At 43.6% G+C, this 27,100-nt stretch overlaps 1 protein-coding gene across 2 annotated transcripts in view; it reads right to left on the reverse strand.

Annotated features, from left to right (window-relative positions):
• Positions 1–27,100, reverse strand: part of IQGAP2 (IQ motif containing GTPase activating protein 2) — a 416,134-nt gene that overhangs the window by 164,624 nt on the left and 224,410 nt on the right. For both annotated transcript variants that reach the window (XM_069750108.1, XM_069750099.1), the window contains exons 4-5: positions 25,819–25,896; positions 11,533–11,609 (exon numbers count right to left, since the gene is read on the reverse strand). In XM_069750108.1, coding sequence (XP_069606209.1) covers positions 11,533–11,609; positions 25,819–25,896 — 155 coding nt within the window. The remainder of the gene's footprint in view (positions 1–11,532; positions 11,610–25,818; positions 25,897–27,100) is intronic.

The raw sequence follows: 27,100 nt of genomic DNA on the forward strand, positions 1-27,100 counted from the left end.
CATGTATATGTGTGTGTGTATATGTGTGTGTGTGTGTGTGTACCTACGTGTATATGTGTGTGTGTATGTGTGTGTGTGTGTGTACCTACGTGTATATGTACACACGCACACACAATTTTCCATTGGATAGTCTGACATTAGAACCTAGCAGCCTCGTTCATTTGAATGGCTATATAATGCAATATTAGGCACAGAAAACAGACAAGTGTGGTGAGGTTGCAGGAAACAAAGCAGATAATTTTAGAAAACTAAATGCATTGCCATCTACATGTATTTTTTTTAAAAGCTATAGAAATCCTTCTTTCTTTGCAAAACTCAATCACTCTCACAAACATCTTTAAAAATGAATCAGTCATCTGGAAAATCTTACATTTTGCCCATCAGAAAAGCTAAAGATTACGCTCAGCACATGATACTCGATATGCTGCAGAATAAATTCTGACTGTGGGTCTTTAGAGTGACTACACTATTAATACTCGGTAAGAGGTAACATCTGTTTATGCGTCTGCTGCCCCAATGACATAATATTTGCTAAAATTCCATTTCATTCAATTCCTTCGTTCCTTTGGGTTGAGCTAAAAGTCACGTAAATCATACTGTTTTTCCTCAGTATGATTGTATCTACAGAAGCTATGGATTTCTAGATCCTAAATCTTAGAAAATCAGGTATTTACCATGGCAATAAAAGATGAAAGTGAACACATGAAGAAGCACTTAAAGGGAACCTGTCACCCCCCTCAGGCGTTTGTAACTAAAAGAGCCACCTTGTGCAGCACTAATGCTGCATTCTGACAAGGTGGTTCTTTTAGTTATGATGCCTGTATACGCTGAAATAAACGTTTATAAAATGTGCCCCCTCATACCCTGAAATCGCCAGGGAGGCAGTACTTTCCTTCCTAATCAGGCGCAGCACAGCCGTCACTCCGGGCCTGCGCGTGCTGGGCGCAGCCTCCTCTTGCAGCATTATTGTCCCCGGCGCCTGCGCATTAAGTTTTTTTTCTCGGGCATGCGCAGTTGCGCTGCCCTTTGTACTTACAGCGCAGGCGCCGGGGACAATAATGCAGCAAGAGGAGGCGGCGCCCGGCGCGCACAGGTCCGGAGTAATGGCTGTGCTGCGTCTGATTAGGAGGGAAAGACCCGCCTCCCTGGCGATTTCAGGGTATGAGGGGGCACATTTTATAAACGTTTAATTCAGCGTGTGCATGCATCATAACTAAAAGAGCCACCTTACAAGAATGCAGCATTTGTGCTGCACAAGATGGCTCTTTTAGTTACAAACGCCTGAGGGGGGTGACAGGTTCCCTTTAAAAAAGCAGCTTGCAGGAAAGTCTTTTTCAGAAGCAGAAGTGTCTGTTCGTTCCTTAGTATTGATGAGCGAGTGTACTCGTTGCTCGGGTGACCTCCGAGTATTTATGACTGCTCGGAAATTTAGTTTTCAACGAGGCAGCTGAATGATTTACAGCTACCAGCCTGCTTGATTACGTGTGGGGATTCCCTAGCAACCAGGCAACCCCCACATGCACTCAGCCTGGCTAGTAGCTGTAAATCATTCAGCTGCCGCGATGAAAACTAAATCTCCGAGCAGTCATAAATACTCGGAGGTCACCTGAGCAACGAGTACACTCGCTCATCACTATTCCTTAGCCTATCCCATTTCTACACAATGAAACCGGTTTTTACGTACCGGTAATAGGATTTTACGGAGCCACGACAGCACCCCTACGAGAGAGGGGATCCGCCCACCTTCCGGACAGGAACCTACAGGATTTAAAGGGGCGGTCCCCCTCACCACTCCAGTTTGTGTTTCAGAGTATAAGGGACACCGCCATTGAGTTAGTACATAAACATATATACTTAAACATTACTAAATACCATCACCTTCTAAAGAGTGATTTTTTAAAAGCACACTTTCCCAAAAGGGTGCAGAAACCAGTGATCAACTACGGGGGGGAATGTGCGGGTGCTGTCGTGGCTCCGTAAAATCCTATTACCGGTACGTAAAAACCGGTTTTCCTATCGCCACGACAGCACCCCTACGAGAGATTTTCAAAGATCAATCACCTGGGAGGGACTACAGCACTAAGTACTGTACGGCCAAAAACTAAATTGGCCTCTGAAGATAAATCAAGACGATAATGTCTATAAAAGGTGGAAGGAGATGACCACGTTGCCGCCTTACATATTACGTCTATGGAGACGTCCGCTCTTTCCGCCCAGGATGAGGCCATGGCTCGAGTGAAGTGGGCCCTGATGCCATCTGGTGGTGTCTGGCCTTTAGCAGTATAAGCAAGATATATGGCATCTCTTATCCATCTGGCGATAGACGCTTTAGTTACACTCGCCCCTTTCCTTGGATTCTGAAAGGAGACAGAGCCCTACTCTGCCTCCATGGTTCTGTCTTGTGTAGGTACTCTAGTTCTTCTGACATCTAACATGTGATATTTCTGCTCGTCAGCTGAATTTGGATTGTCACAGAAAGATGGTAAAATTATTTCCTGACTTCTATGAAATTTGGAAGCCACTTTTGGTAGGTATGCTGGATCAGGTTTTAACACTACCCTATCCTGAAAGACCATTAAATAAGGAGGATCTATCGACAGAGCTTGTAAATCACTCACTCTCCTAGCAGAGGTCAGGGCTACTAGGAAGGCTGTCTTTAAAGTTAAATTTTTGATGGAGACAGAATCTAACGGCTCAAAGGGAGGTTCTGTTAAGGCGTCTAAAACCAAATTTAAATCCCATGGTGGTAATCTAGGAATATACACTGGGTTACTACGTTCAGAGGCCTTAATAAATCGGGAAACCCATCTATTTCCCGCCACATCACTGTTATATAATGCCCCCAAAGCTGATACTTGGACTCTAAGGGTATTTACCGCCAAGCCCAATTCTCGTCCATTCTGTAAAAGCTCCAGAATAGCTGGAATTGGAACCTTGCCTAAAAAGGGATTTTGGTAGAAGGCAAGGAATTTTTTCCAAGTTTTAGCGTAGATTTTAGTAGTAACCTCTTTCCGGCTATTTAAAAGGGTAGCTATCAGAGCTTCTGAAAACCCTCTTCTCCTCAATAACTCCCTCTCAAATTCCACGCCGTCAGATGCAGGGATCCCACATTGGGGTGGCTGAACGGACCCTGAAAAAGAAGCTCCTGACTGACCGGTAGTACCCAGGGGTCGGTCACATACATTGCCCTGAGTAACGAGAACCATGCCCTCCTGGGCCAGAAGGGGGCAATCAGGATCACTCTCGCCCTCTCCTCCCTGATCTTCCTGAGACCTATAGGGATCAGACACATTGGGGGGAACGCGTAAGCCAGAGGGAAATCCCAGTGAATTTGAAGGGAGTCTATTATACAGGGCTTGTCCGCCACTCGAAGAGAAGCGAACCTCCTGGTCTGTCTGTTTTCTCTCGTTGCAAATAGATCTATAACAGGCAACCCCCATAGGTCTACTATCTGTTTGAACACCCGTCGATTTAGCACCCATTCTCCCTGACGCAGAGAATGACGGCTGAGGTAATCTGCCTCTGTGTTGAGCTCTCCCCGAATGTGAACGGCTGACAGAGAGCGAAAGTGAGCCTCGGCTACGTTGAGTATGTCCGTGGTGGTATTCATTAGAGATATTGACCTTGTACCTCCTTGATGGTTGAGATACGCTACTACTGTTGTGTTGTCTGACTGGACTCTTACGTGTGAATCCTGCAGAGATGGTAGCAACCTGAGTAGGGCCTTTCTTACTGCCGTAAGCCCTTTCCAATTCGAGGACTCTTGAGCCTCTAAGAGAGACCATTGCCCTTGAGTCCAAACATCTCCTATATGAGCTCCCCATCCTATCGGACTGGCATCGGTTGTAACCATGTTGTCTGGAACTATACTCCAGCGTACTCCTTTCCCTAAATGTCCCATGTTTAGCCACCATCTCAGACTGTGTAGAGTGGCGGTGGATAGCCTGAGTCTTCCGCCTAATTGCCCTTGAAGACTCTGCTCTGCATCCAAGACCTAGGCCTGCAACACTCGAGTGTGGAATTGAGCCCACTGGACAGCCGGTATGCAAGATGTTAGGGATCCCAGGAGGGACATAGCATCTGTCAAAGTCAGATATGGTCTTTTTGTTACCGTACTGACTTTGTGTACAATTCTCTGCTTTTTCTCTTCTGGAAGGAAACATAGTTGCTCTTCCGAATCTAGCAGAATACCCAGGAAAGTCTGAGTCGTTGATGGTTCCAATCTTGATTTTTCCATATTGACTAGCCAACCCAAGTCCTGTAAGGAAGATATTACATGATTTAGGCGACTTCTACACTGAGAAAACGAATTTCCCACTACCAGGAAGTCATCCAAGTAGGGTATAATTAACGTATCATGCTCTCTGACATAAGCCATTACTTCCGCCATGACCTTAGTAAACACCCTCGGCGCCATAGATATACCAAATGGCATTGCAGCAATCAAAGTGTCTGACCTGGTCGTTTAAGCGCACCGCCATTCTGAGGAATTGTTGATGATCCTGGTGAATGGGCAGATGGTAATACGCATCTTTTAAATCCAGGACTGTCATATAACATCTGGGAAAAAGAAGTTTAGTCGCTGTTTTAATAGATTCCATTTTAAAGGCATTGTATTTTAGATGTTTGTTCAATCTCCTTAAATTTATGATGGCTCGAAAGGATCCATCTGGTTTTGAGATTAAAAATAAAGGGGAATAGAACCCTTTCCCCTGCTGATGTTTTGGAACCTCTACTATAACCTCCTTCCGTCTTAATATCTGAATCTCATTTTCAAGGGCCTTTTGTTGGTCTAAGGAATCAGGGGCAGTCAAGATATAAAAATCAGAAGGGTTTTCCTGGAATTCTAATTTTAACCCTGAATTAATTATACCCAGAACCCAATTGCTCGAAGATATTTTGGCCCACTGAGCATAGAAGTATTTTAACCTGCCCCCTACTGGAAGATCTTTATTAACGATAATTTCTTCTTCTTCTGGAGGAAGATGATGAAGCATTAAAGTCCGAACCTTTCTTTTTCGGGTCTGTTGGTTCCCAGTCTCGGTTGTGGTAAGGTCTTCGGTATTGGAAGCGTCTCCTGAAGGTATTCCTAAAGGTAGGATTGAAAGCTTTAGGAAAACCTTTCTTCCTATCCTCAGCCTTAGCTAGGATGTCATCCAATACTGGGCCAAACAGGTACTCACCCCTACACGGTATTGTACACAGTTTAGCTCTCGCCTGGGCATCTCCTTTCCAGGTCTTAAGCCATAGGGCTCGGCGAGCAGCGTTTGAGAGACCTGCTGATCTTGCTGCTAATTTTAAAGAATCCACCGAGGCATCCGCTAAATACGCCACCCCTTCCCGTATTTGCGAAAGGGAGTTTAGCATCTTGTCTCTGGGCACCTTGGATTTCAGCTGTTCCTCCAGCTGGGATATCCATACCATGACGGATCTAGCCGTACACGTGCTAGAGATAGCAGGTTTGAACGCTCCCGCAGATGATTCCCATACTTTTTTCAAAAACATGTTGGCCTTTCTATCCGACGGATCTTTCAGAAGGCCCACGTCCTCCAGCGGCAAAGCACCAGCTTTAGACGTAGAAGCCACAGCTGCGTCCACTTTTGGGATTTTCATCCATTCTGCTAGATCATCGTCGTCAAAAGGATACCTTCTTTTGGCTGATGACGGTAGGAAACCTTTATCCTGCTTATCCCTTTCCCGTTTTATAAGGGACTTAACTGTATCCACAATCGGATTATGTCCTGTACGGACCTTGGTTCCTTGTTCTCTGTAACACCCATGGTAGCTCGGACTCCTTTAACTAACATATCCATGTTCTCCACCGAGAAACAAGGCCTTCCCTCTTCATCTGAGGAGGATGGAGATGAGGAGCGGGAACATTCACCTTCTTGCAGGGACAGACTAGATCCTGGAGATATGTCCCTGCCCGACCTTTCCTGGCGGCTGCTTCTAAAGGAATAGCTTATTTCCTCCCTGATGACCGCTCTAAGGTCTGATGACCTAAGGGGAGCTTCCTCTTCTAAGGTCTGACAGATACAAGTCTGACACAGCCTTTTAGTGTAACTGTCAGGCAAAAGGAGTCGTGCATAGAGCACATTGCTTGTGCTTAGATTTAGCTGATTTTTTCCCCTAAAACAAAGCACAAATAACAGACCATATCAGCACTAGGTGTTTTGTTAATACTCACCATAAGGCTGATTCTGTGAATACCGGTTCTGGAGGAGTAGGATCCAAATGTGACGCTGGGGCGCTCGCACGCTGCTGCCCCCGTACCACGCTGCTGCTGCTTCTCCTTGAGCGGCCGCTACCACTCTTGCTGCACTGCTCCGTTCCCTCTCCATGAGGGTGCTCGGCGTCCCCTACTGAGGACATTGCTGCACGCATCATTCCATAGACGCCGCTCTTTTACAACGCTGCAGCGCTCCTCCCCCGGCTTACCCCGGAAGTGTAAGAACTACTTCCGGGTTCACCAGCGCCGGTGTGTACCGCGCTCCACTGCGGACCAGGACGGCACTGCCCGACTCCTGGGACGCAATTCGCTTGGTCAGACGAGGGGGGGTCTGCAAGCAGGACACCCCCGACGCTGCTTCCGAGCCCCCGATTCTGCCGTTCCCACAGATACCGCGCAGAGGCATGGAGGCCCGGGTAAGACTGCTGATCCTTTACTGCAGGCTCCCGCCATCCGGACAGGAACCCAAACTGGAGTGGTGAGGGGGACCGCCCCTTTAAATCCTGTAGGTTCCTGTCCGGAAGGTGGGCGGATCCCCTCTCTCGTAGGGGTGCTGTCGTGGCGATAGGAAAAAGTACCATGGGTTTCAGCACTATGACTACTTTCACATCTGTGTCACTTGTTGCTCTCATCCTTTTCTGGATTATGCATTTGGCAGCCGTTGTGTTAGTGAAGAAATGTGCTTCCTGGTTGTTCTTTAATCTGCATTTGACGTTTGGGTGTAATAACCTTTCTGTGTATAGGGGCAGGACTGTAGGTAGGTTTTTTGGCTCTGCCCCAGCCTGTCCACCTGACTCTGGTGTCTGTATCTGCCTACTTTTTTTAAAGTTTGCGCTGACATTGTTACGGAAGCAGGAGATGCTTGTGCAGATTTATCTCCTGGCGATTTTCAGTAAAATTGCAACATTTCTCATCATTGAGCAGAGATCCAAGTCTGTGCATGTGCTGCCAACAGTGCCATTTTACTGAAAATCGCCAAGAGATGACTCTGCATAACTGCCGCCTGAGGCGAGGGCGGCGCTGGCGTGGACATTAAGGAAAGAGGCAAATAATTACACAGGAGGCAGGTGGGGGGGCCGGGACCGAGCCAAAGACCCTACCCACAGTCCTGCCCTGTGCACTTAAAACTTATTACACCAAAACTTCAAATGTAGATTGAAGAACAACCAAGAAGCGGATTTCTTCACTGAAGGTATCTATGGAATCTGTATAACAGCGCCATTATGGCCATGCCTTTACTCGAACATGCAAAATCGTGCTGGCAGGCTCTCTTCAAGAAGGTGATTCTGGGGAGGTTTCTTACAGATCCCCTGCAGAGGCGAGAGTTTCAAAGTGCAGAAACAATGGCAACAACTTGGGTTCCAAAAAGTTTGTGTCCCATCAATGAACATGTTATATAACATATCCAACCAAAGTACTAGAGCATTATATTAGCCAAGTTTGTACAAACAACAATATTGCAAGTCAATAGACCCTTGCTGCTTCCATTTACATGGTGCGGTCATAGTCTATAAGTGTAGTTCAATGATAAGGGGCCATTGTTTGTCCTATACAGTTCACATATATGTCAGCAGCAGATCATGGGTGGAACGAATATCATACAGATGCTGGATTGGACATACATTTTGGGATGGGAATACACCTTTGACATAACACAACGGTATTAATTTTCCTTGGTTTTCTATTTTAAGCCTAGAATTGTGACAGATTTGAAAGTGGTTTACTAAGTAGTGTTTTCTGTTTTCACAGTGTATTAGAGATAGTAGTGTTTGTATTTTATTGTGGTCATTACCTACCTGCCATCATTACAAATTAGAAGAGGAAAAGCTTTGTATAGACAGGAAACAAGACGACAAGGCCAGGAAGTAGATAATGTAAGCCTCAAGGTAGCAGATGCCTGGAAGCCGATTTTGTAGCTTGCGGTCACAGGAAATACGAGGCAGATGTTACAGGTTCTCTGTAACTCGCTTAAACAACAATAACCGATGTCTGCTAAATAGGCAGCAAACAGACGGCTCCTCAAGTCCACAGAAACCAAGATCTGACCTCTTACGGAGGATAAAGTCACAGATAACCGTCTGCCTCATGTGCAAGCCTATGAGCCCATCAGATCTGCTCCAGTTGGAGGTTGATAGAAATTAGGAAAGACATCATCCAAGTCTGTCTGGTTTCAGGTTGGGAAGAAAACTGTTCCAAACAGATGGACTGATGAATAACCCTGAAGGTTAATGCAGCTGTGATTCTCACATCTGCAGCGATCGCTTCCACAAAGGCAAAATGAGCCGTGCATGCTTCACATCATTACAATGGGCTCTAGACCAAATCTATGTACTAACGATAGATAGGAGGCGAAAGTCATATCCACTGATTGCCAAATACAGGACCTTTTATAAAGTTATATTCTGTATTCAGGCTAAACACTGACCTCAAAGTAGTATACATGCCAAGATCAATAGAATGAGAGGAGACATTCAGAGCGATTCGAATTCTTACCCCTTAGAGATCTAGAATACATTGCGTAGCACCAAATATAGTATAATATAGTATAATAGCATATATTATATAATATGGTACACTAGTAAGATCTACAGACACAGGACTAAAAGCAAAAACTTAAATGTAAGAAACCCCAAATGTAAGTCCACATATGATAACAGAGACCCCCAAATGCATAATGTGAGATAATCAGTTCTCATGCTTCGCACTGACGAGGGCCAACAGCCCAAAACACCGTGTCTGCGAGTTGAGATACTGATTTGGCTTTTATCCTAAGTCATATTGCACGACTCGTTAAAGGGTTGATTGTGACTTGTAGGATCGCTACTTCCAACAGGTGGCGCTATAGAGTTAAGTCCTCTTTTTCTCAGAAGAGACAATTTGCATTTTTTTTTTTTGTAAATCTGTTTGTTAAAGTTTTGTAATTACAATACAAACCAAACATTTCCATTAGAGATAACACAATGGAAGTAACAATAATAAAGTGAGCTTGTATCCCAAAATCCCACCCCCATACATAAACAAAAAGAAAAACTCCCATACTCTGCGTGCGCGTAACCAAAGAGGTGTATTATGGAATTAGTGAGTTGCCACCTATCCGCTGTAGTAGATACCATTGGGTATTTTCAAAATGTGCTCTCAACTTCTCCCTAGTCTCTAGAGGGAGAGACAAAATAAAAGTGGCCCACGTGGATAAAAATCTACCCGATTGCTTCTCCCTGTTAGTCAGTGCGTCCAACCACTCCATTTTTGCATATTTAATGTGAGATAGGGAGTGTGGCCAGAAATGACAACCACCCTCAGACTCACTAAATCTGCCCCAAAAATATCATATTTAGAAAAGGAGGAAAATACGGAGCATCGATGAACAAAATATCAACGTTTTATTTAATAAATAGTCCGTAATAAAACGTGAAGATCAATAACATTAACATTATACAGTAACATGCATGGAAAAAATGCCTAGAAATGCTGAGAGCCCCCATCCCCTCACCCTCAAATGATGCCCCCACAAAGGAGAGCATCAAAAAGCCCCCCCATAGTCTCATATAGTAAGATGCTGTAAAACAAAGGTCCTAACAGACCAAGTCCTAGACCCAAATACCGATACCCCAAACAAACATCCCAAGTGTAACTCTATATCGTCACCAGTAAATAAGGGGCTGGTATGAGTACAGGGATTGTATCCCCTTGAGGAAGCGGCACAGTGCTGCCGCAAAATGCGCGCCGGGGTCCACTTTCTGGCTGTTCTCCCACCTCGCCCCCGCTATTGGCAAGCCCTGTACTCATACCTGTACTCTCCTTTGTGGGGGCATCATTTGAGGGTGAGGGGGTGGCGCTCTCAGCATTTCTAGGCATTTTTTCGTGCATGTTACTGTAGAATGTTAATGTTATTGAACTTCATGTTTTATTACGGACTATTTATTAAATAAAACTTTGATATTTTGTTCATTGATGCTCCATATTTCCTCTTTTTCTAAATATATACATATAAATAGCTGGTTCCTATGTTGCTGCCGGAAGCAGCCAGTTGGACTGATTGGGAAGAGCTGTGCGGTTCGGCGTCAGGTGGCAGCTACTAGGTACTGCAGAGTGGCTGCATTCTGTTGATAGGGAGCTCTTCTACCAAGTGGTAGACATGGAAATGGCAATGTGGTTGTGCATTGCAGCTCCATTCCATGTGCTAGTATCTGGCCGTCGAGGCTTGTGGCAGCTGGTCAATGGGGGTGTTGGGCCCTTGCTGGTATGGTGTTGTAGGCCTGTCATGGAGATTGGTCGCCTCTTTACATTGATCCATGAAAAAGTGTTGTCCAGGACCATTTTAAAAAAAGGCAACTATCTTGCTTTTCTACCCAACGCCAGCTTAAAGCAGTCAGCCACAGCTTCTGCCAGTGATTCAGTTTCTCCACATTAACAGAGTGGCTCTTCCTCTTCCAGGCTGTGCTATCGACATGGTGTGACTGCCGAGGTCATGCTAATTGACAGTCAGCTCTCTGGTTTTCCTCAGTTAGGAAGTGGGGAGCCATGTCGGCAGTCCTGTCCCACCAACAGAGCAGAGAAGAAGAGAAGACACTGCTCTGTCAAAATTACATCAGGGAAAGCCGCTGAATCGCTGGCAGGAGCGCTCTGCGACCGCTCTGTGCCAGCAGAGATCAGCACCTGGCACAAAAGGCAGGTAGTTAACAACTACCTGCCTGTTGGTTCTTCGGCCTATAGTAAAGAAAATTAAATAGTCCTGGATAAACCCTTTAAACCTTTATGTTGTATGTCTCAATACCTGTTAAGATTATTTTTCGGTTTTGTTTTTGCATGGTATTCACCCCCTTGTAGCTCAGTCTCTTTCTGAGATGTAGACAGTGTAAGTGTAAATATATATGTGTGTGTGCATATATATCCGTGCATTGTCTCTTACTTATGCTGTGATATGACTGTGTGCTTTATGGCTACACAATGTCAGTACTGTGTGCATTATTGGCAGGCATATGGCACAGGTTGGAGAAGGAGACAAAAGTAATTTGCAAAGATTATGAAATGGTTTGTTGCTGAAGGCCATCAGAGTGAAGTGAGACACCATGATTGTTATTTTGAAGTCATAAAGATAGTGACCCCCACTTGACTTCCTCCAGAAAATATTATATAGTTTCAGGTTCAGTCCCCTTATTACATAAGGAAATAATGGGAGAAATAATTTGGGAGGGGATTGTTGTGACATTTCTTGCTTTTTGTATCCCTAGATTTCTGGAAAATGCTTCAAATAATGACTTTATTTACATTAATACAATTGTATCTATTCACATTACTATTACCTTAATGCATGGATGCAATATATAACACGTGGGATGTTTTTCCGATCATAGACATCTGTGGTCTCTGGATAAAAGATCTATGGATATAAATCAGATGAGAAATTTATTTGTGATGGACAGAATTTCGCATTAAAAGCCCAGAACAGAATTCATGTTAGATTGTAGTAAAACTCAGACACTTCGGCAAAACAATATGATGAACATTGATGGATTAGAAAATTAGGAGTAGAATACAATGTAATACACAACGTACAGATGCAAGTACATTAGTAACAATCCACATCCTTTAGATATATTACCAGAGGAGGTCATCCCTACTATATGAAATATATGTGCTTTTTTCATTATCAAGAATATTACTTCTTCTGACTAGTAGTTTAATAACTATCCTAGAAATCACAGACACATATCCATAAAAGAAGTTCACCTAAACCTGCATTATCACCCCCAATCTCAAATAGCTCCAAGTTTTGAGAGGTCTGCATCTACAAGACAGGAAGACAGGGTTGAGATCATCTGACTTGGCCATTCAAGAATATTCCACTTCTTTGCTTTAATAAACTCCTGGGTTGCTTTGGCTTTATGTTTTGGGTCATTGTCCATCTGTAGTATGAAACGACGACCAATCAGTTTGGCTGCATTTGGCTGGATCTGAGCACACAGTATGGCTCTGAATACCTCAGAATTCATTCGGCTGCTTCTGTCCTGTGTCACATCATCAATAAACACTAGTGACCCAGTGCCACTGGCAGCCATGCATGCCCAAGCCATCACACTGTCTCCGCCGTGTTTTACTGATGATTTGGTATGCTTTGGATCATGAGCTGTACCACGCCTTCGCCATACTTTTCTCTTTCCATCATTCTGGTAGAGGTTGATCTTGGTTTCATCTGTCCAAAGAATGTTCTTCAGAACTGTGCTGGCTTTTTTAGATGTTTTTAGCCTTTTTATTCTTGATGCTTATGAGTGGCTGCACCGTGCAGTGAACCCTCTGTATTTACTTTCAGGCAGTCTTCTCTTTATGGTAGATTTGGATATTGATACGCCAACCTCCTGGAGAGTGTTGGTCACTTGGTTGGCTGTTGTGAAGGGGTTTCTCTTCACCATGGAGATTATTCTCCGATCATCCACCACTGTTGTCTTCCGTGGGCTCCAGGTCTTTTTGCATTGATGAGTTCACCAGTGCTTTCTTTCTTTCTCAGGATATACCAAACTGGAGATTTTGCCCCTCTTAATAATGTAGCAATTTCTGAGTTCTGATGAGTTTTTTCTGTTTTCGCAGCTTAAGGATGGCTTGTTTCACCTGCATGGAGAGCTCCTTTGACCGCATGTTTACTTCACAGCAAAACCTTCCAAATGCAAGCACCACACCTCAAATCAACTCCAGGCCTTTTATCTGCTTAATTGAGAATGACATAATGAAGGGATTGCCCACAACTGTCCATGAAATAGCCTTGGAGTCAATTGTCCAATTACCTTTGGTTCCTTTAAAAACAGGGTGGCACATGCTAAGGAGCTGAAACTCCTAAACCCTTCATCCAATTTTAATGTGGATACCCTCAAATGAAAGCTGAAAGTCTGAACTTCAACTGCATCTGAATTGTTTTGTTTAAAATTCATTGTGGTAATGTCTTTAACCAAATTTAGAAAAAGGTCTCTGTCCAAATCTATATGGACTTAACTGTATGTATTTCATGTACAGCCTATTTATTTCAATGAGAACAACTATATAATGCTTCTTTTTAACCCCTTCATGACCTTGGGATTTTTCGTTTTTCCGTGTTCGTTTTTCACTCCCCTCCTTCCTAGAGCCATAACTTTTTTATTTTTCCGTCAATTTGGCCATGTGAGGGCTTATTTTTTGCGGGACGAGTTGTACTTTTGAACGACATGATTGGTTTTAGCATGTCGTGTACTAGAAAACGGGGAAAAAATTCCAAGTGCGTTGAAATTGCAAAAAATGTGCAATCCCACACTTGTTTTTTGTTTGGCTTTTTTGCTAAATTCACTAAATGCTAAAACTGACCTGCCATTATGATTCTCCAGGTCAGTACGAGTTCATAGACAGCTAACATGACTAGGTTATTTTTTATCTAAGTGGTGAAAAAAAATTCCAAACTTTGCTAAAAAAAAAAAAAAAATTGCGCCATTTTCCGATACTCGTAGCGTCTCCATTTTTCGTGATCTGGGGTCGGTTGAGGGCTTATTTTTTGCGTGCCGAGCTGGCGTTTTTAATGATAGCATTTTGGTGCAGATACGTTCTTTTGATCGCCCGTTATTGCATTTTAATGCAATGTCGTGGCGACCTAAAAAACGTAATTCTGGCGTTTCTAATTTTTTTCTCGCTACGCCGTTTAGTGATCAGGTTAATGCTTTTTTTTAATTGATAGATCGGGCGATTCTGAGCGCAGCGATATTAAAAATGTGTAGATTTGATTTTTTTTTTTATTGATTTATTTTGATTGGGGCGAAAGGGGGGTGATTTAAACTTTTATATTTTTTTTATTTTTTTCACATTTTTGTAACTTTTTTTTTTTTACTTTTGCCATGCTTCAATAGCCTCCATGGGAGGCTAGAAGCAGGCACAGCAAGATCGCCTCTGCTACATAGCAGCGATCTGCTGATCGCTGCTATGTAGCAGAAATGGAGGTGTGCTGTGAGCGCTGACCACAGGGTGGCGCTCACAGCCACCGGTGATCAGTAACCATAGAGGTCTCTAGGACCTCTATGGTCACCATCCTGACGCATCGCCGACCCCCGATCATGTGACGGGGGTCGGCCATGACGTCATTTCCGGCCGCCCGGCCGGAAGCGGTAGTTAAATGCCGCTGTCTGCGTTTGACAGCGGCATTTAACTAGTTAATAGGTGCGGGCAGATCGCGATTCTGCCCGCGCCTATTACGGGCACATGTCAGCTGTTCAAAACAGCTGACATGTCCCGGCTTTGATGCGGGCTCACCGCGGAGGCCTGCATCAAAGCAGGGGATCTGACCTCGGACGTACTATCCCGTCCGAGGTCAGATAGGGGTTAATGCAATGCAACCATTCTTCGGTCCGACCGATAAGGGATCAGTGGGAGCAATCCCCCTCCCGTCAGGCTTCGGAGGCATGAGGACAGGCTCGAGGTGCCCCCCTACGAGGAGGAGACATCCAATGCTGGGAATGTGGAGGACAGGGGCACCTTGCCAGAGACTGTCAGAACTATACTCAAGGCCAGCGGAAGCCGCAGTTAAACTACCAACCCCCGTAGTAGTGCGGCACTCTGTGGGGGAGGAGAGGAGAGAGGCCACTCCATATCATAACGCACACTTGATTGCTGGGTGTCCCATCCTGTGCGCTGAATTCGAGGGAGTTCTAGTGGATTGCCTGATAGATACCGGGTCACAAGTGACGACAATGCCTGAAACGTATTTCAAGCAGCATTTCCAGGCCCTGGCCAAGCCAGAAAAAGAGACATTGATCAGTCATCCCCGGAGTGGAGTGCACAGGTCATCCTTGATCAAATAGAAGTGGATGTGAAGGCTCTGGGCCCTGAGCGTGTGCAAGCAATAGAAGCTATGCTGTGGGAAAATCAGGCCACATTCGCCCGTCACGCCGAGGATTTTGGCTGTACTGAAACCATCACGCTAGAGATACCGACCAGAGAAGCTCGTCCAATTCGAGAACGATACCGGCAGATCCCGCCCATGTATCAAGAGGTGAAAACATTACTGAGGCAGATGCTGGATTCAGGAGTGGTGCAGAGTAGTCAGAGCCCTTGGGCAGCCCCGGAGGTGCTCATCAAGAAAAAGGATGGGACCATCCGGTTCTGTGTAGATTACAAGAAACTCAATGCCTGCACTGTTCGAGACTCATATCCGTTGCCCCGCATCGAGGAATCATTGACAGCATTGGGGAAAGCCAAGTACTTCACCCTGGACCTAGCAAGTGGATACTGGCAAGCAGCCGTGGCAGAGAAAGACAAAGAAAAAAATGCCTTCATCCTCCCTATGGGGCTGTTCGAGTTTAACCGGATGCCCTTCAGGCTCTCCAATACTCCGAGCACTTTTCAACGGCTGATGGAAAAGTGTTTGGGAGACAAATTTTGAGGCTACCCTGATCTATCTGGATGACATCATTGTGTTTTCGGCCTCATTCGAAGAACAACTTGCCTGGCTTGGACAGGTACTCGGAAGACTGCGGGCTCATAGTCAGGCTAGAGATCAGACTGCGGAATCGGCAGCGTGAGCCATCTGTCAAGACTTCATACGGGTGTATAGGTGCCCAAGGCGCATCCATTCTGACCAATGGGCATGTTTCCAAGGCAAGGTGATGGAAGAACTGTATGGTATGTATGGCATCGAGCGGTCCTGTACCACCCCTTAACATCATCAAGGCAACAGAGCATGTGAACACTTCAACTGAACCTTACTTCAAATGCTGAGAAAGTTGGAGGAGGATAAGAAAGCATGTTGGCCAGACTACCTGCCAGAGTTGGTCTGGACCTCCAACAATTGGGTCCACTCCACCACTGGTTATACCCCCTATCTACTGCTGTTTGGAAGAGCTGGACGAGAGATCATTGAGCTGAATTTGGAACAGCCAGAGGAGCTGATGGAGCGAACCGTCACCTCATGGGTGAAAGAGCATCAGCAACGATTACAAACGATATGGCGGTTGGCGAGTCAGCAGCTGCAAGAAAAAGATCATACTGGCCGTAAACTGACTCCAGAGTTACCGCTCCAACCCGGAGACCGAGTATTAGTCAGAGAGAAACACCCCAAGGGAAAAATAAGTGAGAGATGGGAAGTACAGCCTTACAGAGTAATTGAGCGATTGTATGCTAACGACCCTGTCTACAAGGTGCAGATTGAGAGTGGGATGTCCGCCCCTAGAGTACTTCACAGAAATATGCTGTGGTCCTGCCGGTCTAAGATCTGTTCTTTGCCATGGTCGCCTGAAGGCGCTACTCCATTTCCTGAATATCATACCAGATGGTGAAATCGATGAAGAGTGATGGACCGTCCCTGACACAGTAGGGGGCCCTCAACCACACAGAGATGGTAATCCCATGGATGTACCAGTACCATGTGAGGACGGCACCAGACAAGAGCCCACGATGACTCCTGCAGCAAGTGTTCCTCTGGAAGATAGTCAAGCCTTGCCTGACAGCCAAGAGCTCTGGAGATCCCAGAGGTCTAATGCAGGGGTTCCACCAGTCCGATATGAAGAACAGTGTATTCTGTCTATTTTTCCAACTTTGTTGCCTCTTCTATAGGTGCTGTTTCCGCATTGCACGTTCCTTCATTACACTTTGACCTTGATGCTGTGATGGCCGAGGACGACCATCATTAAGAAGGGAGGCATGTGATCTTGTCGTTGGATGTGGCCAAGGCATTCGATAGCGTAGAGTGGAAATAATTGTGGGCTACGTGGCAGCACATGGGCTTTGGGGAAGTGTTTACCAAATGGGTTCAGTTGTTGTATACTGCTCCTAGGGCCAAGGTCTGAGGGGTTTTCCTTGTTTAGAGGCACACGACAGGGATGCCCTTTATCCCCTTTATTGTTTGCTATAGCAATAGAGCCACTGGCGGCAGTGATTAGAAGGGATGAAAATATTGTAGGATTTAAATATGGGATACATGAGGAATAAGTGGCACTCTATGCTGATGACATGTTGCTATTTTTAGAGATGCGGAGGGTTCCCTGGAGACGGTGATGAAGGCTCTGGACAAATATGCCGGTATATCTGGGATCTGCTTTAACTGGGATAAGTCCGTTTAGTTACCGCTGGATGGTGGGACTTGTTGTAGGAGATCAGCCAACTCTGGTTCAAGTGGTTACAGAATTCACTTACCTGGGCATTAGGGTGTCAAATAATATTGAAGATTATGAGAGACTTAATTTGAACCGGCTGCTAGGTAAATTTAAACAGAAGATTATGGCATGGAGGAAATTAAATTTACAATGGCCGGGTATGCTAACTTAATAAAGATGATACTTATGCCTCAGCCTTTGTATGTGCTACACAATGCAGCGGTTTGGCTGCCTCAAAATAGATTTTATAAAATTAACGCCATTTTCCGTGATTTGATATGGAAAGGAGGTCGAGCACGTATTAAGTTATAACTGTTGCAACGTCCAAAAGATGATGGAGGTTTGGCGGTTCCCAACCCATGGCTGTATTATATTGGGTCCCAATGCCAGTTTTTGGTGGGATGGGGGGGGATCATCTTATAAGCTCAGTGGAGAAGGTTATTTCTCATGTGGTGGGGAGGAGTCTGCTACTAGCTGCTCTGGAGGCGGGTAAATTTCGTCTGAATCCTAAAAGGTTTCCAACTTTGGCATTGCTTAGTAACATAGTAACATAGTTAGTAAGGCCGAAAAAAGACATTTGTCCATCCAGTTCAGCCTATATTCCATCATAATAAATCCCCAGATCTACGTCCTTCTACAGAACCTAATAATTGTATGATACAATATTGTTCTGCTCCAGGAAGACATCCAGGCCTCTCTTGAACCCCTCGACTGAGTTCGCCATCACCACCTCCTCAGGCAAGCAATTCCAGATTCTCACTGCCCTAACAGTAAAGAATCCTCTTCTATGTTGGTGGAAAAACCTTCTCTCCTCCAGACGCAAAGAATGCCCCCTTGTGCCCGTCACCTTCCTTGGTATAAACAGATCCTCAGCGAGATATTTGTATTGTCCCCTTATATACTTATACATGGTTATTAGATCGCCCCTCAGTCGTCTTTTTTCTAGACTAAATAATCCTAATTTCGCTAATCTATCTGGGTATTGTAGTTCTCCCATCCCCTTTATTAATTTTGTTGCCCTCCTTTGTACTCTCTCTAGTTCCATTATATCCTTCCTGAGCACCGGTGCCCAAAACTGGACACAGTACTCCATGTGCGGTCTAACTAGGGATTTGTACAGAGGCAGTATAATGCTCTCATCATGTGTATCCAGACCTCTTTTAATGCACCCCATGATCCTGTTTGCCTTGGCAGCTGCTGCCTGGCACTGGCTGCTCCAGGTAAGTTTATCATTAACTAGGATCCCCAAGTCCTTCTCCCTGTCAGATTTACCCAGTGGTTTTCCTTTCAGTGTGTAATGGTGATATTGATTCCCTCTTCCCATGTGTATAACCTTACATTTATCATTGTTAAACCTCATCTGCCACCTTTCAGCCCAAGTTTCCAACTTATCCAGATCCATCTGTAGCAGAATACTATCTTCTCTTGTATTAACTGCTTTACATAGTTTTGTATCATCTGCAAATATCGATATTTTACTGTGTAAACCTTCTACCAGATCATTAATGAATATGTTGAAGAGAACAGGTCCCAATACTGACCCCTGCGGTACCCCACTGGTCACAGCGACCCAGTTAGAGACTATACCATTTATAACCACCCTCTGCTTTCTATCACTAAGCCAGTTACTAACCCATTTACACACATTTTCCCCCAGACCAAGCATTCTCATTTTGTGTACCAACCTCTTGTGCGGCACGGTATCAAACGCTTTGGAAAAATCGAGATATACCACGTCCAATGACTCACCGTGGTCCAGCCTATAGCTTACCTCTTCATAAAAACTGATTAGATTGGTTTGACAGGAGCGATTTCTCATAAACCCATGCTGATATGGAGTTAAACAGTTATTCTCATTGAGATAATCCAGAATAACATCCCTCAGAAACCCTTCAAATATTTTACCAACAATAGAGGTTAGACTTACTGGCCTATAATTTCCAGGTTCACTTTTAGAGCCCTTTTTGAATATTGGCACCACATTTGCTATGCGCCAATCCTGCGGAACAGACCCTGTCGCTATAGAGTCCCTAAAAATAAGAAATAATGGTTTATCTATTACATTACTTAGTTCTCTTAGTACTCGTGGGTGTATGCCATCCGGACCCGGAGATTTATCTATTTTAATCTTATTTAGCCGGTTTCGCACCTCTTCTTGGGTTAGATTGGTGACCCTTAATATAGGGTTTTCATTGTTTCTTGGGATTTCACCTAGCATTTCATTTTCCACCGTGAATACCGTGGAGAAGAAGGTGTTTAATATGTTAGCTTTTTCCTCGTTATCTACAACCATTCTTTCCTCACTATTTTTTAAGGGGCCTACATTTTCAGTTTTTATTCTTTTACTATTGATATAGTTGAAGAACAGTTTGGGATTAGTTTTACTCTTGTTTGCTTGAAAAACTCTTGAAAAAAATAAAGCTATGGAGGGGTATAGGGGAATACACAAGATACCCAGCCATTTGGTATGATCCCCGGCTGACTGAAGTGCTAATTCTACGGAATTTTGGACACTGGAAAAGAATAGGTATATGGTATGTGTCGCAACTGCTAGATGGTGAGACATTTAAAACATTTGAAACACTCAGGAAAGAGTTCCCTTTAGAGTATGCTATGTTCTACCAGTATCTACAGTTCCAACACGCATTCTCTAGACAGTGGAGAAGGTCACCGATAGTGCAGAGTGACAGTATGTTGAATATACTTGGTCCACAGAGGGGTACTAGGAGTCTTATATAGCTAATTTACAGGGGAGTGCTGGATACGTTTTTGGAAATACACCCATTGATGGCTAGATCCAAATGGACAAGAAATTTGGGAGACATATCAGATGATCAGTGGGAGTCGATTTTACAATATGTCCCTAAAATATCTATAAGTGAATCTGGGAGGGTGTCGCAGTTATTCACTATACATAGGGTATACAGGTCACCTGTGTGGATGAAAAAAGCTGGACTAAGGGCGGACTCTGGATGAAGCGGATATTCTTCATATGCTATGGTCTTGTCCAAGATTACAGGCATTTTGGAATGTGGTCCTAAATTTAGTGGAAAGAGTGACAGAAGAAACTATTACTCAAGATCCATTGACATGTATTTTAGGACATGTAGAGAAGGTGGCGTCGGATGAATGGGGTAGGCTAGCAATAGCCAGACTGCTTTATGTTGCAAGGCAGACTATCACATTGCAATGGTTAGATGAAAATCCTCCCACTAGGAAGGAATTTGTAAATAGAGTTAACTTTTTAATCCTTATGGAGCGAAGCGTATACATGAAAAGTGGCAAGATGAACCACTATGAGAATATCTGGGGGGTCTGGTTGGACTTTCCCGGATTGGCTTCCGCAGAACTCGTCAAAAATAGGATATTAAGGTTATAAAAGAGTGTACAACATTGTAATACATGGATAAGGATTGTAGAAGCGTGACGGGGGGGAGGTTGGGGGAGGTTTTCTTGTTATGGGAGGAGGGAGGGACGTGTTTGGTGTATTTACAATTATTAAAAAATGGGGAAATTATTATCATTTGTACTCTTATGCATGCTTATGTATGTAATGTTATCCTTTCTGTCTTCTTCAATAAAAAGTATTTGATTTAAAAAAAAGAAGGGAGGCATGTAAGAGGGCGTTGCCCCTTGTCTGGCATGACAGAATTGTTCTGCTTCTCCCCTGCAATAGACTGTGTGAATGAACTGGACTGAGCAGAGGGTGGGGGTGGAGCCTGAACAGCGTGAGAGAACTGAAGCTGCTGCAGAAAGAACTTTGTGCTGTTTGCTGCAAGAGGACCCACAGCCTGTAACGGAGTGGAATTGTGAAATTTGACAGACTTTTCCGGGTGCAGCAAGACTGGCTGTCCTGTGTGAGTTTGAGAAGCCACGAAGACACCGAGAAAGGGATTTACAGTTTTCATGAGCACCTCCAGGACCCCGAAGCAAAGAGAAGACCACGTTTCACAGAGCTGGCAGAAAGCCGTGCGCACCACCGTACTAGTCTGCTGGGGGCCCCCCAGGACTGGATCTGAGTCTCCAACATCATTGTTCCTGTTTTGTGCACATGTCCGGGCCTAGTGTAGGCTTCAATAGTCAGAACACGGCAGCCATGAGGCATGCTTAGTAAAGGCCAGGGAGGTTATATGTAGAGTAGCATTATTCTTTGTTTATTGTTTGCATTTACTTGTGTGACATATATTGAGTCTGTAACAGTTGGAGCACCGTGCTATTTTATGGACAAGCTAAAGAATATAACTCTTGTAAATTATCTTTTGCCATTGCATACCCCTGTTTGCATCTTCCTCATCCATTTCATTCCTTGCCATCCAATAAATCTACCCTTTGTTGTTTGCACCTCATCTGTACGGTAGTCTTCCTGCACCGTGGTGGTCCCCCGGCCATCACTTCACGGCAGCAGCCTACCTCTCCCAAAAACAAATTGATCAGACATTTGAATTTTTCATCAGAAAATGACCAATTGATTAAAGGGTTGTCCCTGCAGAAGAACAACACCCATACTTAACTCCACGGCCGGTGCCATTCCAACACTGGCTCTTCAGGGGCTCTTCAGCACTCTCCTCTCCTTTGAACATAATTGATGTTTTGAGGAACTGAGAGCTGCGGCTACCCCCTCACTTCTTCCGGATGTCTTGATTTGTTTGAAGGAGGAGAGAGCCAAACCGGTGCTGACTGGCTACAGAAGTCGCTATACATATCTATGTCAAGCAAGCTACAGGAGAGGCGGTGACGACACTGCTGGAATGAAGTCCGACACCGAGTATAGGTGTTATTATTTTACTGGGTGAAAACAAAGGGAGTCATAAGGGATTGTCCAAGAAAAATCAGGTTTTTGTGTTAAATTTACATATTAAATACATTGATTTTAAAGTCTTGGACATTTTAGACTCTAAGTTCCTGATGTTTCAGGAAACAACATGTGTATAGCCAAAATGGTCAGTTTCCAACCCTATCTTTTGTATTGAAGTATCTTATGACCCTTACACGGGTCATTGTGAAGGGAGGTGGGAGCAGTGACATCGCCCATTGTGAATAGTGGATTCTGTGTCATCAGTTGTGAATAGAGATTATACCTGGAATTGTAATCCCGTCTCTACCAAGAAGAAAACTCATGTGAACACTTCAACACCAAGTCTAAAAATGCCCCAGTGGTCAGTAAAAAAAAAAAAATAAAAAGCTTCATAATTTTTTTTTATATTTTGATTTTGGAAAAAAAATAAAACAGGTACAATTTAAAAAATATATATTTAAATTAATATCCTGATTTAAACAAAGGGAGGCTACCATCAGAAGCCGATCAATTAAGATCCTATGTTGGGTGTGGGTGTAGGGGTACGATAGCTGGGAGGCTCATATACATGGGTGCAAAGTAGGACATGATAGTACGTCCTATGTTGGGTGTGGGTGTAGGGGTACGAGCGGGGCTCAGTGAATGGCTATAGCTGTCAATATGACATCATTGCTTAAGCCAAAACACAGACCTGAGCAGCAGTGAAGAGCAGGCGCTGGAGTCGGGGAGGCACAGAACCTCCTCTGTTTGTTACTTTACAGCAGTGTTCCCCAAGTCCGGTCCTCAAGAGCCACCAACAGGTCATGTTTTGAGGATGTCCTTAGTATTGCACAGGTCATTGAATGCTTGCCTGTCAAGGTGATGCAATTATCACCTGTGCAATACTAAGGAAATCCTGAAAACATGACCTGTTGGTGGCTCTTGAGGACCGGACTTGGGGAACACTGCTTTACAGCGTTTTGGGTTCACTTTCCTGAAAGTGGAAAACTCCTGTAAGTCCAACAGTCATAAATAGCTTCTGTGTGTATAAATCTCAGAATTTGCCTGACCATTGCTCTGTTATTGGATTGATCCTGCTCATAAACAGACCAATTCTAATAACGGAAGTACACTAAGGAATAGCTGAGTATACAGTTTCCTAATATGCAGCTGTATGAGCATCTTTCTGTACCTCTGAACCTATGTAGTCATAGCCTACACGTTACAGCCAAAGGGAAAAAAACTAACAATATTAGCAAATAAAACCTATTAGTAATCAACAGTCCCAGACATATTCAATCACTATCCAACAGATATTTTCATGACTTTCCCATCCATGTGCGACCAAGACCCAGCAAGTGTAAGGAGATGATGGGAGAAAGAATGGTCAGACACTTGCCAACTATATATGGGGGAGGGGAATAAATTTTATCTCCCTTGAAAACAAAGCATAGAACATGTTCATATACAACATGCATGATCATTTATTCCCCCCACATCTGCCAAACATTTTTTTTTAAAGAAATTCTGGATAGGATATTCAAGACGGCGACAAATCTACGCCCTCCAAAATCAGGCAAGGGAATCACAGAGTTCAGAAGAGTTGCATACTTTATTCAGGGCTATAAAACTGCGTTTCGTGGACGTCCTGTCCACTTCCTCAGGTACATAGACAATTCTATGTGGTATTACTCACATATATAGGGTGGGCTGGACATAGGAAAAATAGGCGTCAAACACACCTGGCGCCCTGAACGCTGCAGATATGTTAAAAATAGAAACATAAATTTGTTGCATATCTACACAACAGTGATTAAAAATGCAATTTGTTAGCATAAAAATTATATATGACATTAAAATGTAAGATTTTTCTGCGAATAAAATTGAAAAGAAAGGAAATAAGAAGTCTGCGGAGATTGAAAAACCTTTTTTCGTAATATTCTCTTGTCTTAATTGCAGACCAAGATTAGAACCTACCATCCTTGGAAACATCGTGGAAGTGAAAGGACCTCGGGGCAACCAAGGAGAGGTGGCTACCCTGGTCTCTGCCGGTGCTCCTACCTAGTGTCTGACATTGGCTGTGACACGGACATCATATTGACAGCTAGTCAGTGAGCTTAGCGACTCTGCAGTGTAGACAGGATGTCCCGTTCAGAACCACTGAGCTAACTGGATTTCCTGCAGCTCTGTGACAGGACCACAGCCAACGCCAGACACCAGGAGTAGTGGTGGAGACATGGTGGAGGACCAGAAGATGGCAAGTTTTGCGCTGTTTTGTTTTGTTTTTTCATACCAAACTGCGTCGGAGGATGACGATTTCTACAAGAGCGACAACCTCTCAAAATTAGCTTTGTGACATGACCAGAGATAAATTCCTTGCCAGAAACTCAGCTACAGACAGCCTGTGACCAGTACTTGCCCTTCTCTCAGTGTAAGAAAAGTCTGTCTGGCTGAGGGTAAGTATGGAGTCTTAAAAGCAATGCTTCATGGGAAAAGTATGAAAATCATTTCACAGAATGAAAGAAAGACTTGCAGGCTGTTGATGAGGTTTTGGGGAGTTGTCCGGCAAGGATCGGACATTGACTTAGAGTTGCCACCTCTCCTAGCTGGTACTCTTCCCGCATGAAGTAAAGAAAACTACGGTAACTTGCACATACTATGGAGCATTGCCGGTAAGACCCCCACTCGGCTGGTCGCCAACTCCTTATTAATCCACGACGTACTTTTGTTATAGGACGTTAAGGGCAGTATGAAGCCGGCCAAGGAGCTGATACGGCTTTATACCAGGCATATGCCGGCTGTGGTACATAGCTGACATCGGTTTGTAACTGTAGTGGCGGGAGTGTGATCTGATCACTGTTCTTTAACCAATTAAATTATGCTGTCAATCTGTCTCCCATCTATAACGAGGCAATCATAGGGAACCAATCGGTTACCATGGCAGCAGGTCAAATTATGCCTGATTCAAGTAGTCCAAGGCAAATAAAAAATTAAAAGGACAATATATATATATATATATATATATATATATATATATATATATATATGTTTAAAATCACTCCCTTATTCACCTAAAAATGAAAGAAAAACAAACATTTGCTACCACCACGTCAAAAAAATGTTAAACACTGAAAAAAAAATTGGAATGGTAGAATCACCATTTTTAGTTGCCATAATACAATAAAAAGCAACCAAAGTGTGATGTCTACCGTAAAATGATATCCATAAAAAAATATATATATATAAGCTCAGGACAGAAAAAAAAAAACAAGTCCACACACTTAAATATGCAGAGAAAAAAAACAAAAAACAAAAAAACAATTACATGACTCAGAAAATAGGTACATTTTTCACCATAATAATAATAAAAAATTGTTTTGCAACTTTGATATCAAAATCATCACACTCACCTGGAGAATTACACTGTGACATCATCGTATACCACACAATTAATGTTGTAGATCAAAATGGAACAAAAAAGTTTTGTTTGTTTTTTTTTACACAATTTCACCACAATTGGTATTTTATTTGTGCTCATTTCCAGTTCAACAGCTATGTTGGTGGAAAAATTTAAAAGCTATGGCCATAGGAACAAAGGGAGGACTAAAAATAAAAGCGCAAAAACAAAAAAAAAATTCCCAGGCCCTTAAGTGGTGTGGAAAAACCAGTACTATCCCCACATTGCTTACAAATCAAAATGGTTTCCGCTCTCTTACCTTAGGAAGCCCAATTGATTCCATAGCCCGTAACCACTGTACAGTATTATCCGTGTGCCGAAAGTGTAAACCAGAGCGCTAAAAAAACAAATAAAAACAGCATATAATCACTATTTATGGACATTTGATACCAGTATACAAGTGATATTATATATTTAATGACACATCAAACACTTTACATTAAATTTAGCATCAGTTTATGAAAGATACTTCGGTTTTATATCACGTCCAGTCAAGGGGACCATATACCTTCATGACATAAGGGAGTAAAATATCCTAAGTATTGTATTGATATTACAGTTTCCAGGGACCGATTGGTTCCTTCTCTGGAGGGCTCAGCTTATTATTGTAGAGGGACCCAAAATCCAGCAGTAGGCAATCATATTTCGAGCCAATCTCTTGCAACTGGGTCAGTTTCTTATGGGACGATCCACACAAAAACCACATTTTCTCAAGATTGAAATTGAAATGCCAAGAAGAAAAAGCCATGGAGTTCTAGAAATCTCAAGACCAATAAACATGAAAATGATAGGATAATGATATATAAAAAGGATGAAAAAAATGGAAGGACATTTTTTTGAAAATATCTCAATTTATTCTGTATTGAGTTTGAGTTCCATAAGTAGAAATACTGTAATGAAAGAAAACAAACAGATCTTCCTGGTGTGGGTACCACCAAGATGGACCAACATACCGCTTCCCTCCGGCAGAATGTTGAGCAAACATATACCAAAAATCCACCAGGGGTCCTGCTGAACCTGTGCTGCCAATTCCTAAGGTCCGGACTTCCACAAGGGAAAAATTTGGGAAGATAAAGGGTATGTTCACACGTTCAGGATTTCCATCCTTTTTTTTTCCTGACTGTTTTTTAAAAAACTGCAGCTCTTGGCAGAAAACGCAGGTCCTTTTTTTGGTCCTTTTTTGGTCCGTTTTTGATGCGTTTTTTGATGCGTTTTTTGATGCGTTTTTTTGATGCAGTTTTCTAGCCAGAGTCTGTGTGTTTTCTAGGAATTTTTTTAGGGTTAAAATGGCTGAAAATACCCTAACCCTACCCCTACCCCTAACCCTACCCCTAACCCTAACCCTACCCCTAACCCTACCCCTAACCCTAACCCTACCCCTAACCCTACCCCTAACCCTAACCCTACCCCTAACCCTACCCCTAACCCTAACCCTAACCCTAACCCTACCCCTAACCCTAACCCTACCCCTATTCTAACCTTAGTGAAAAAAAAAAAAAAAAATTCTTTATTTTTTTTATTGTCCCTACCTATGGGGGTGA

Source organism: Ranitomeya imitator, chromosome 1 (assembly GCF_032444005.1).
Source record: "Ranitomeya imitator isolate aRanImi1 chromosome 1, aRanImi1.pri, whole genome shotgun sequence".
Classification (NCBI taxonomy): domain Eukaryota; kingdom Metazoa; phylum Chordata; class Amphibia; order Anura; family Dendrobatidae; genus Ranitomeya; species Ranitomeya imitator.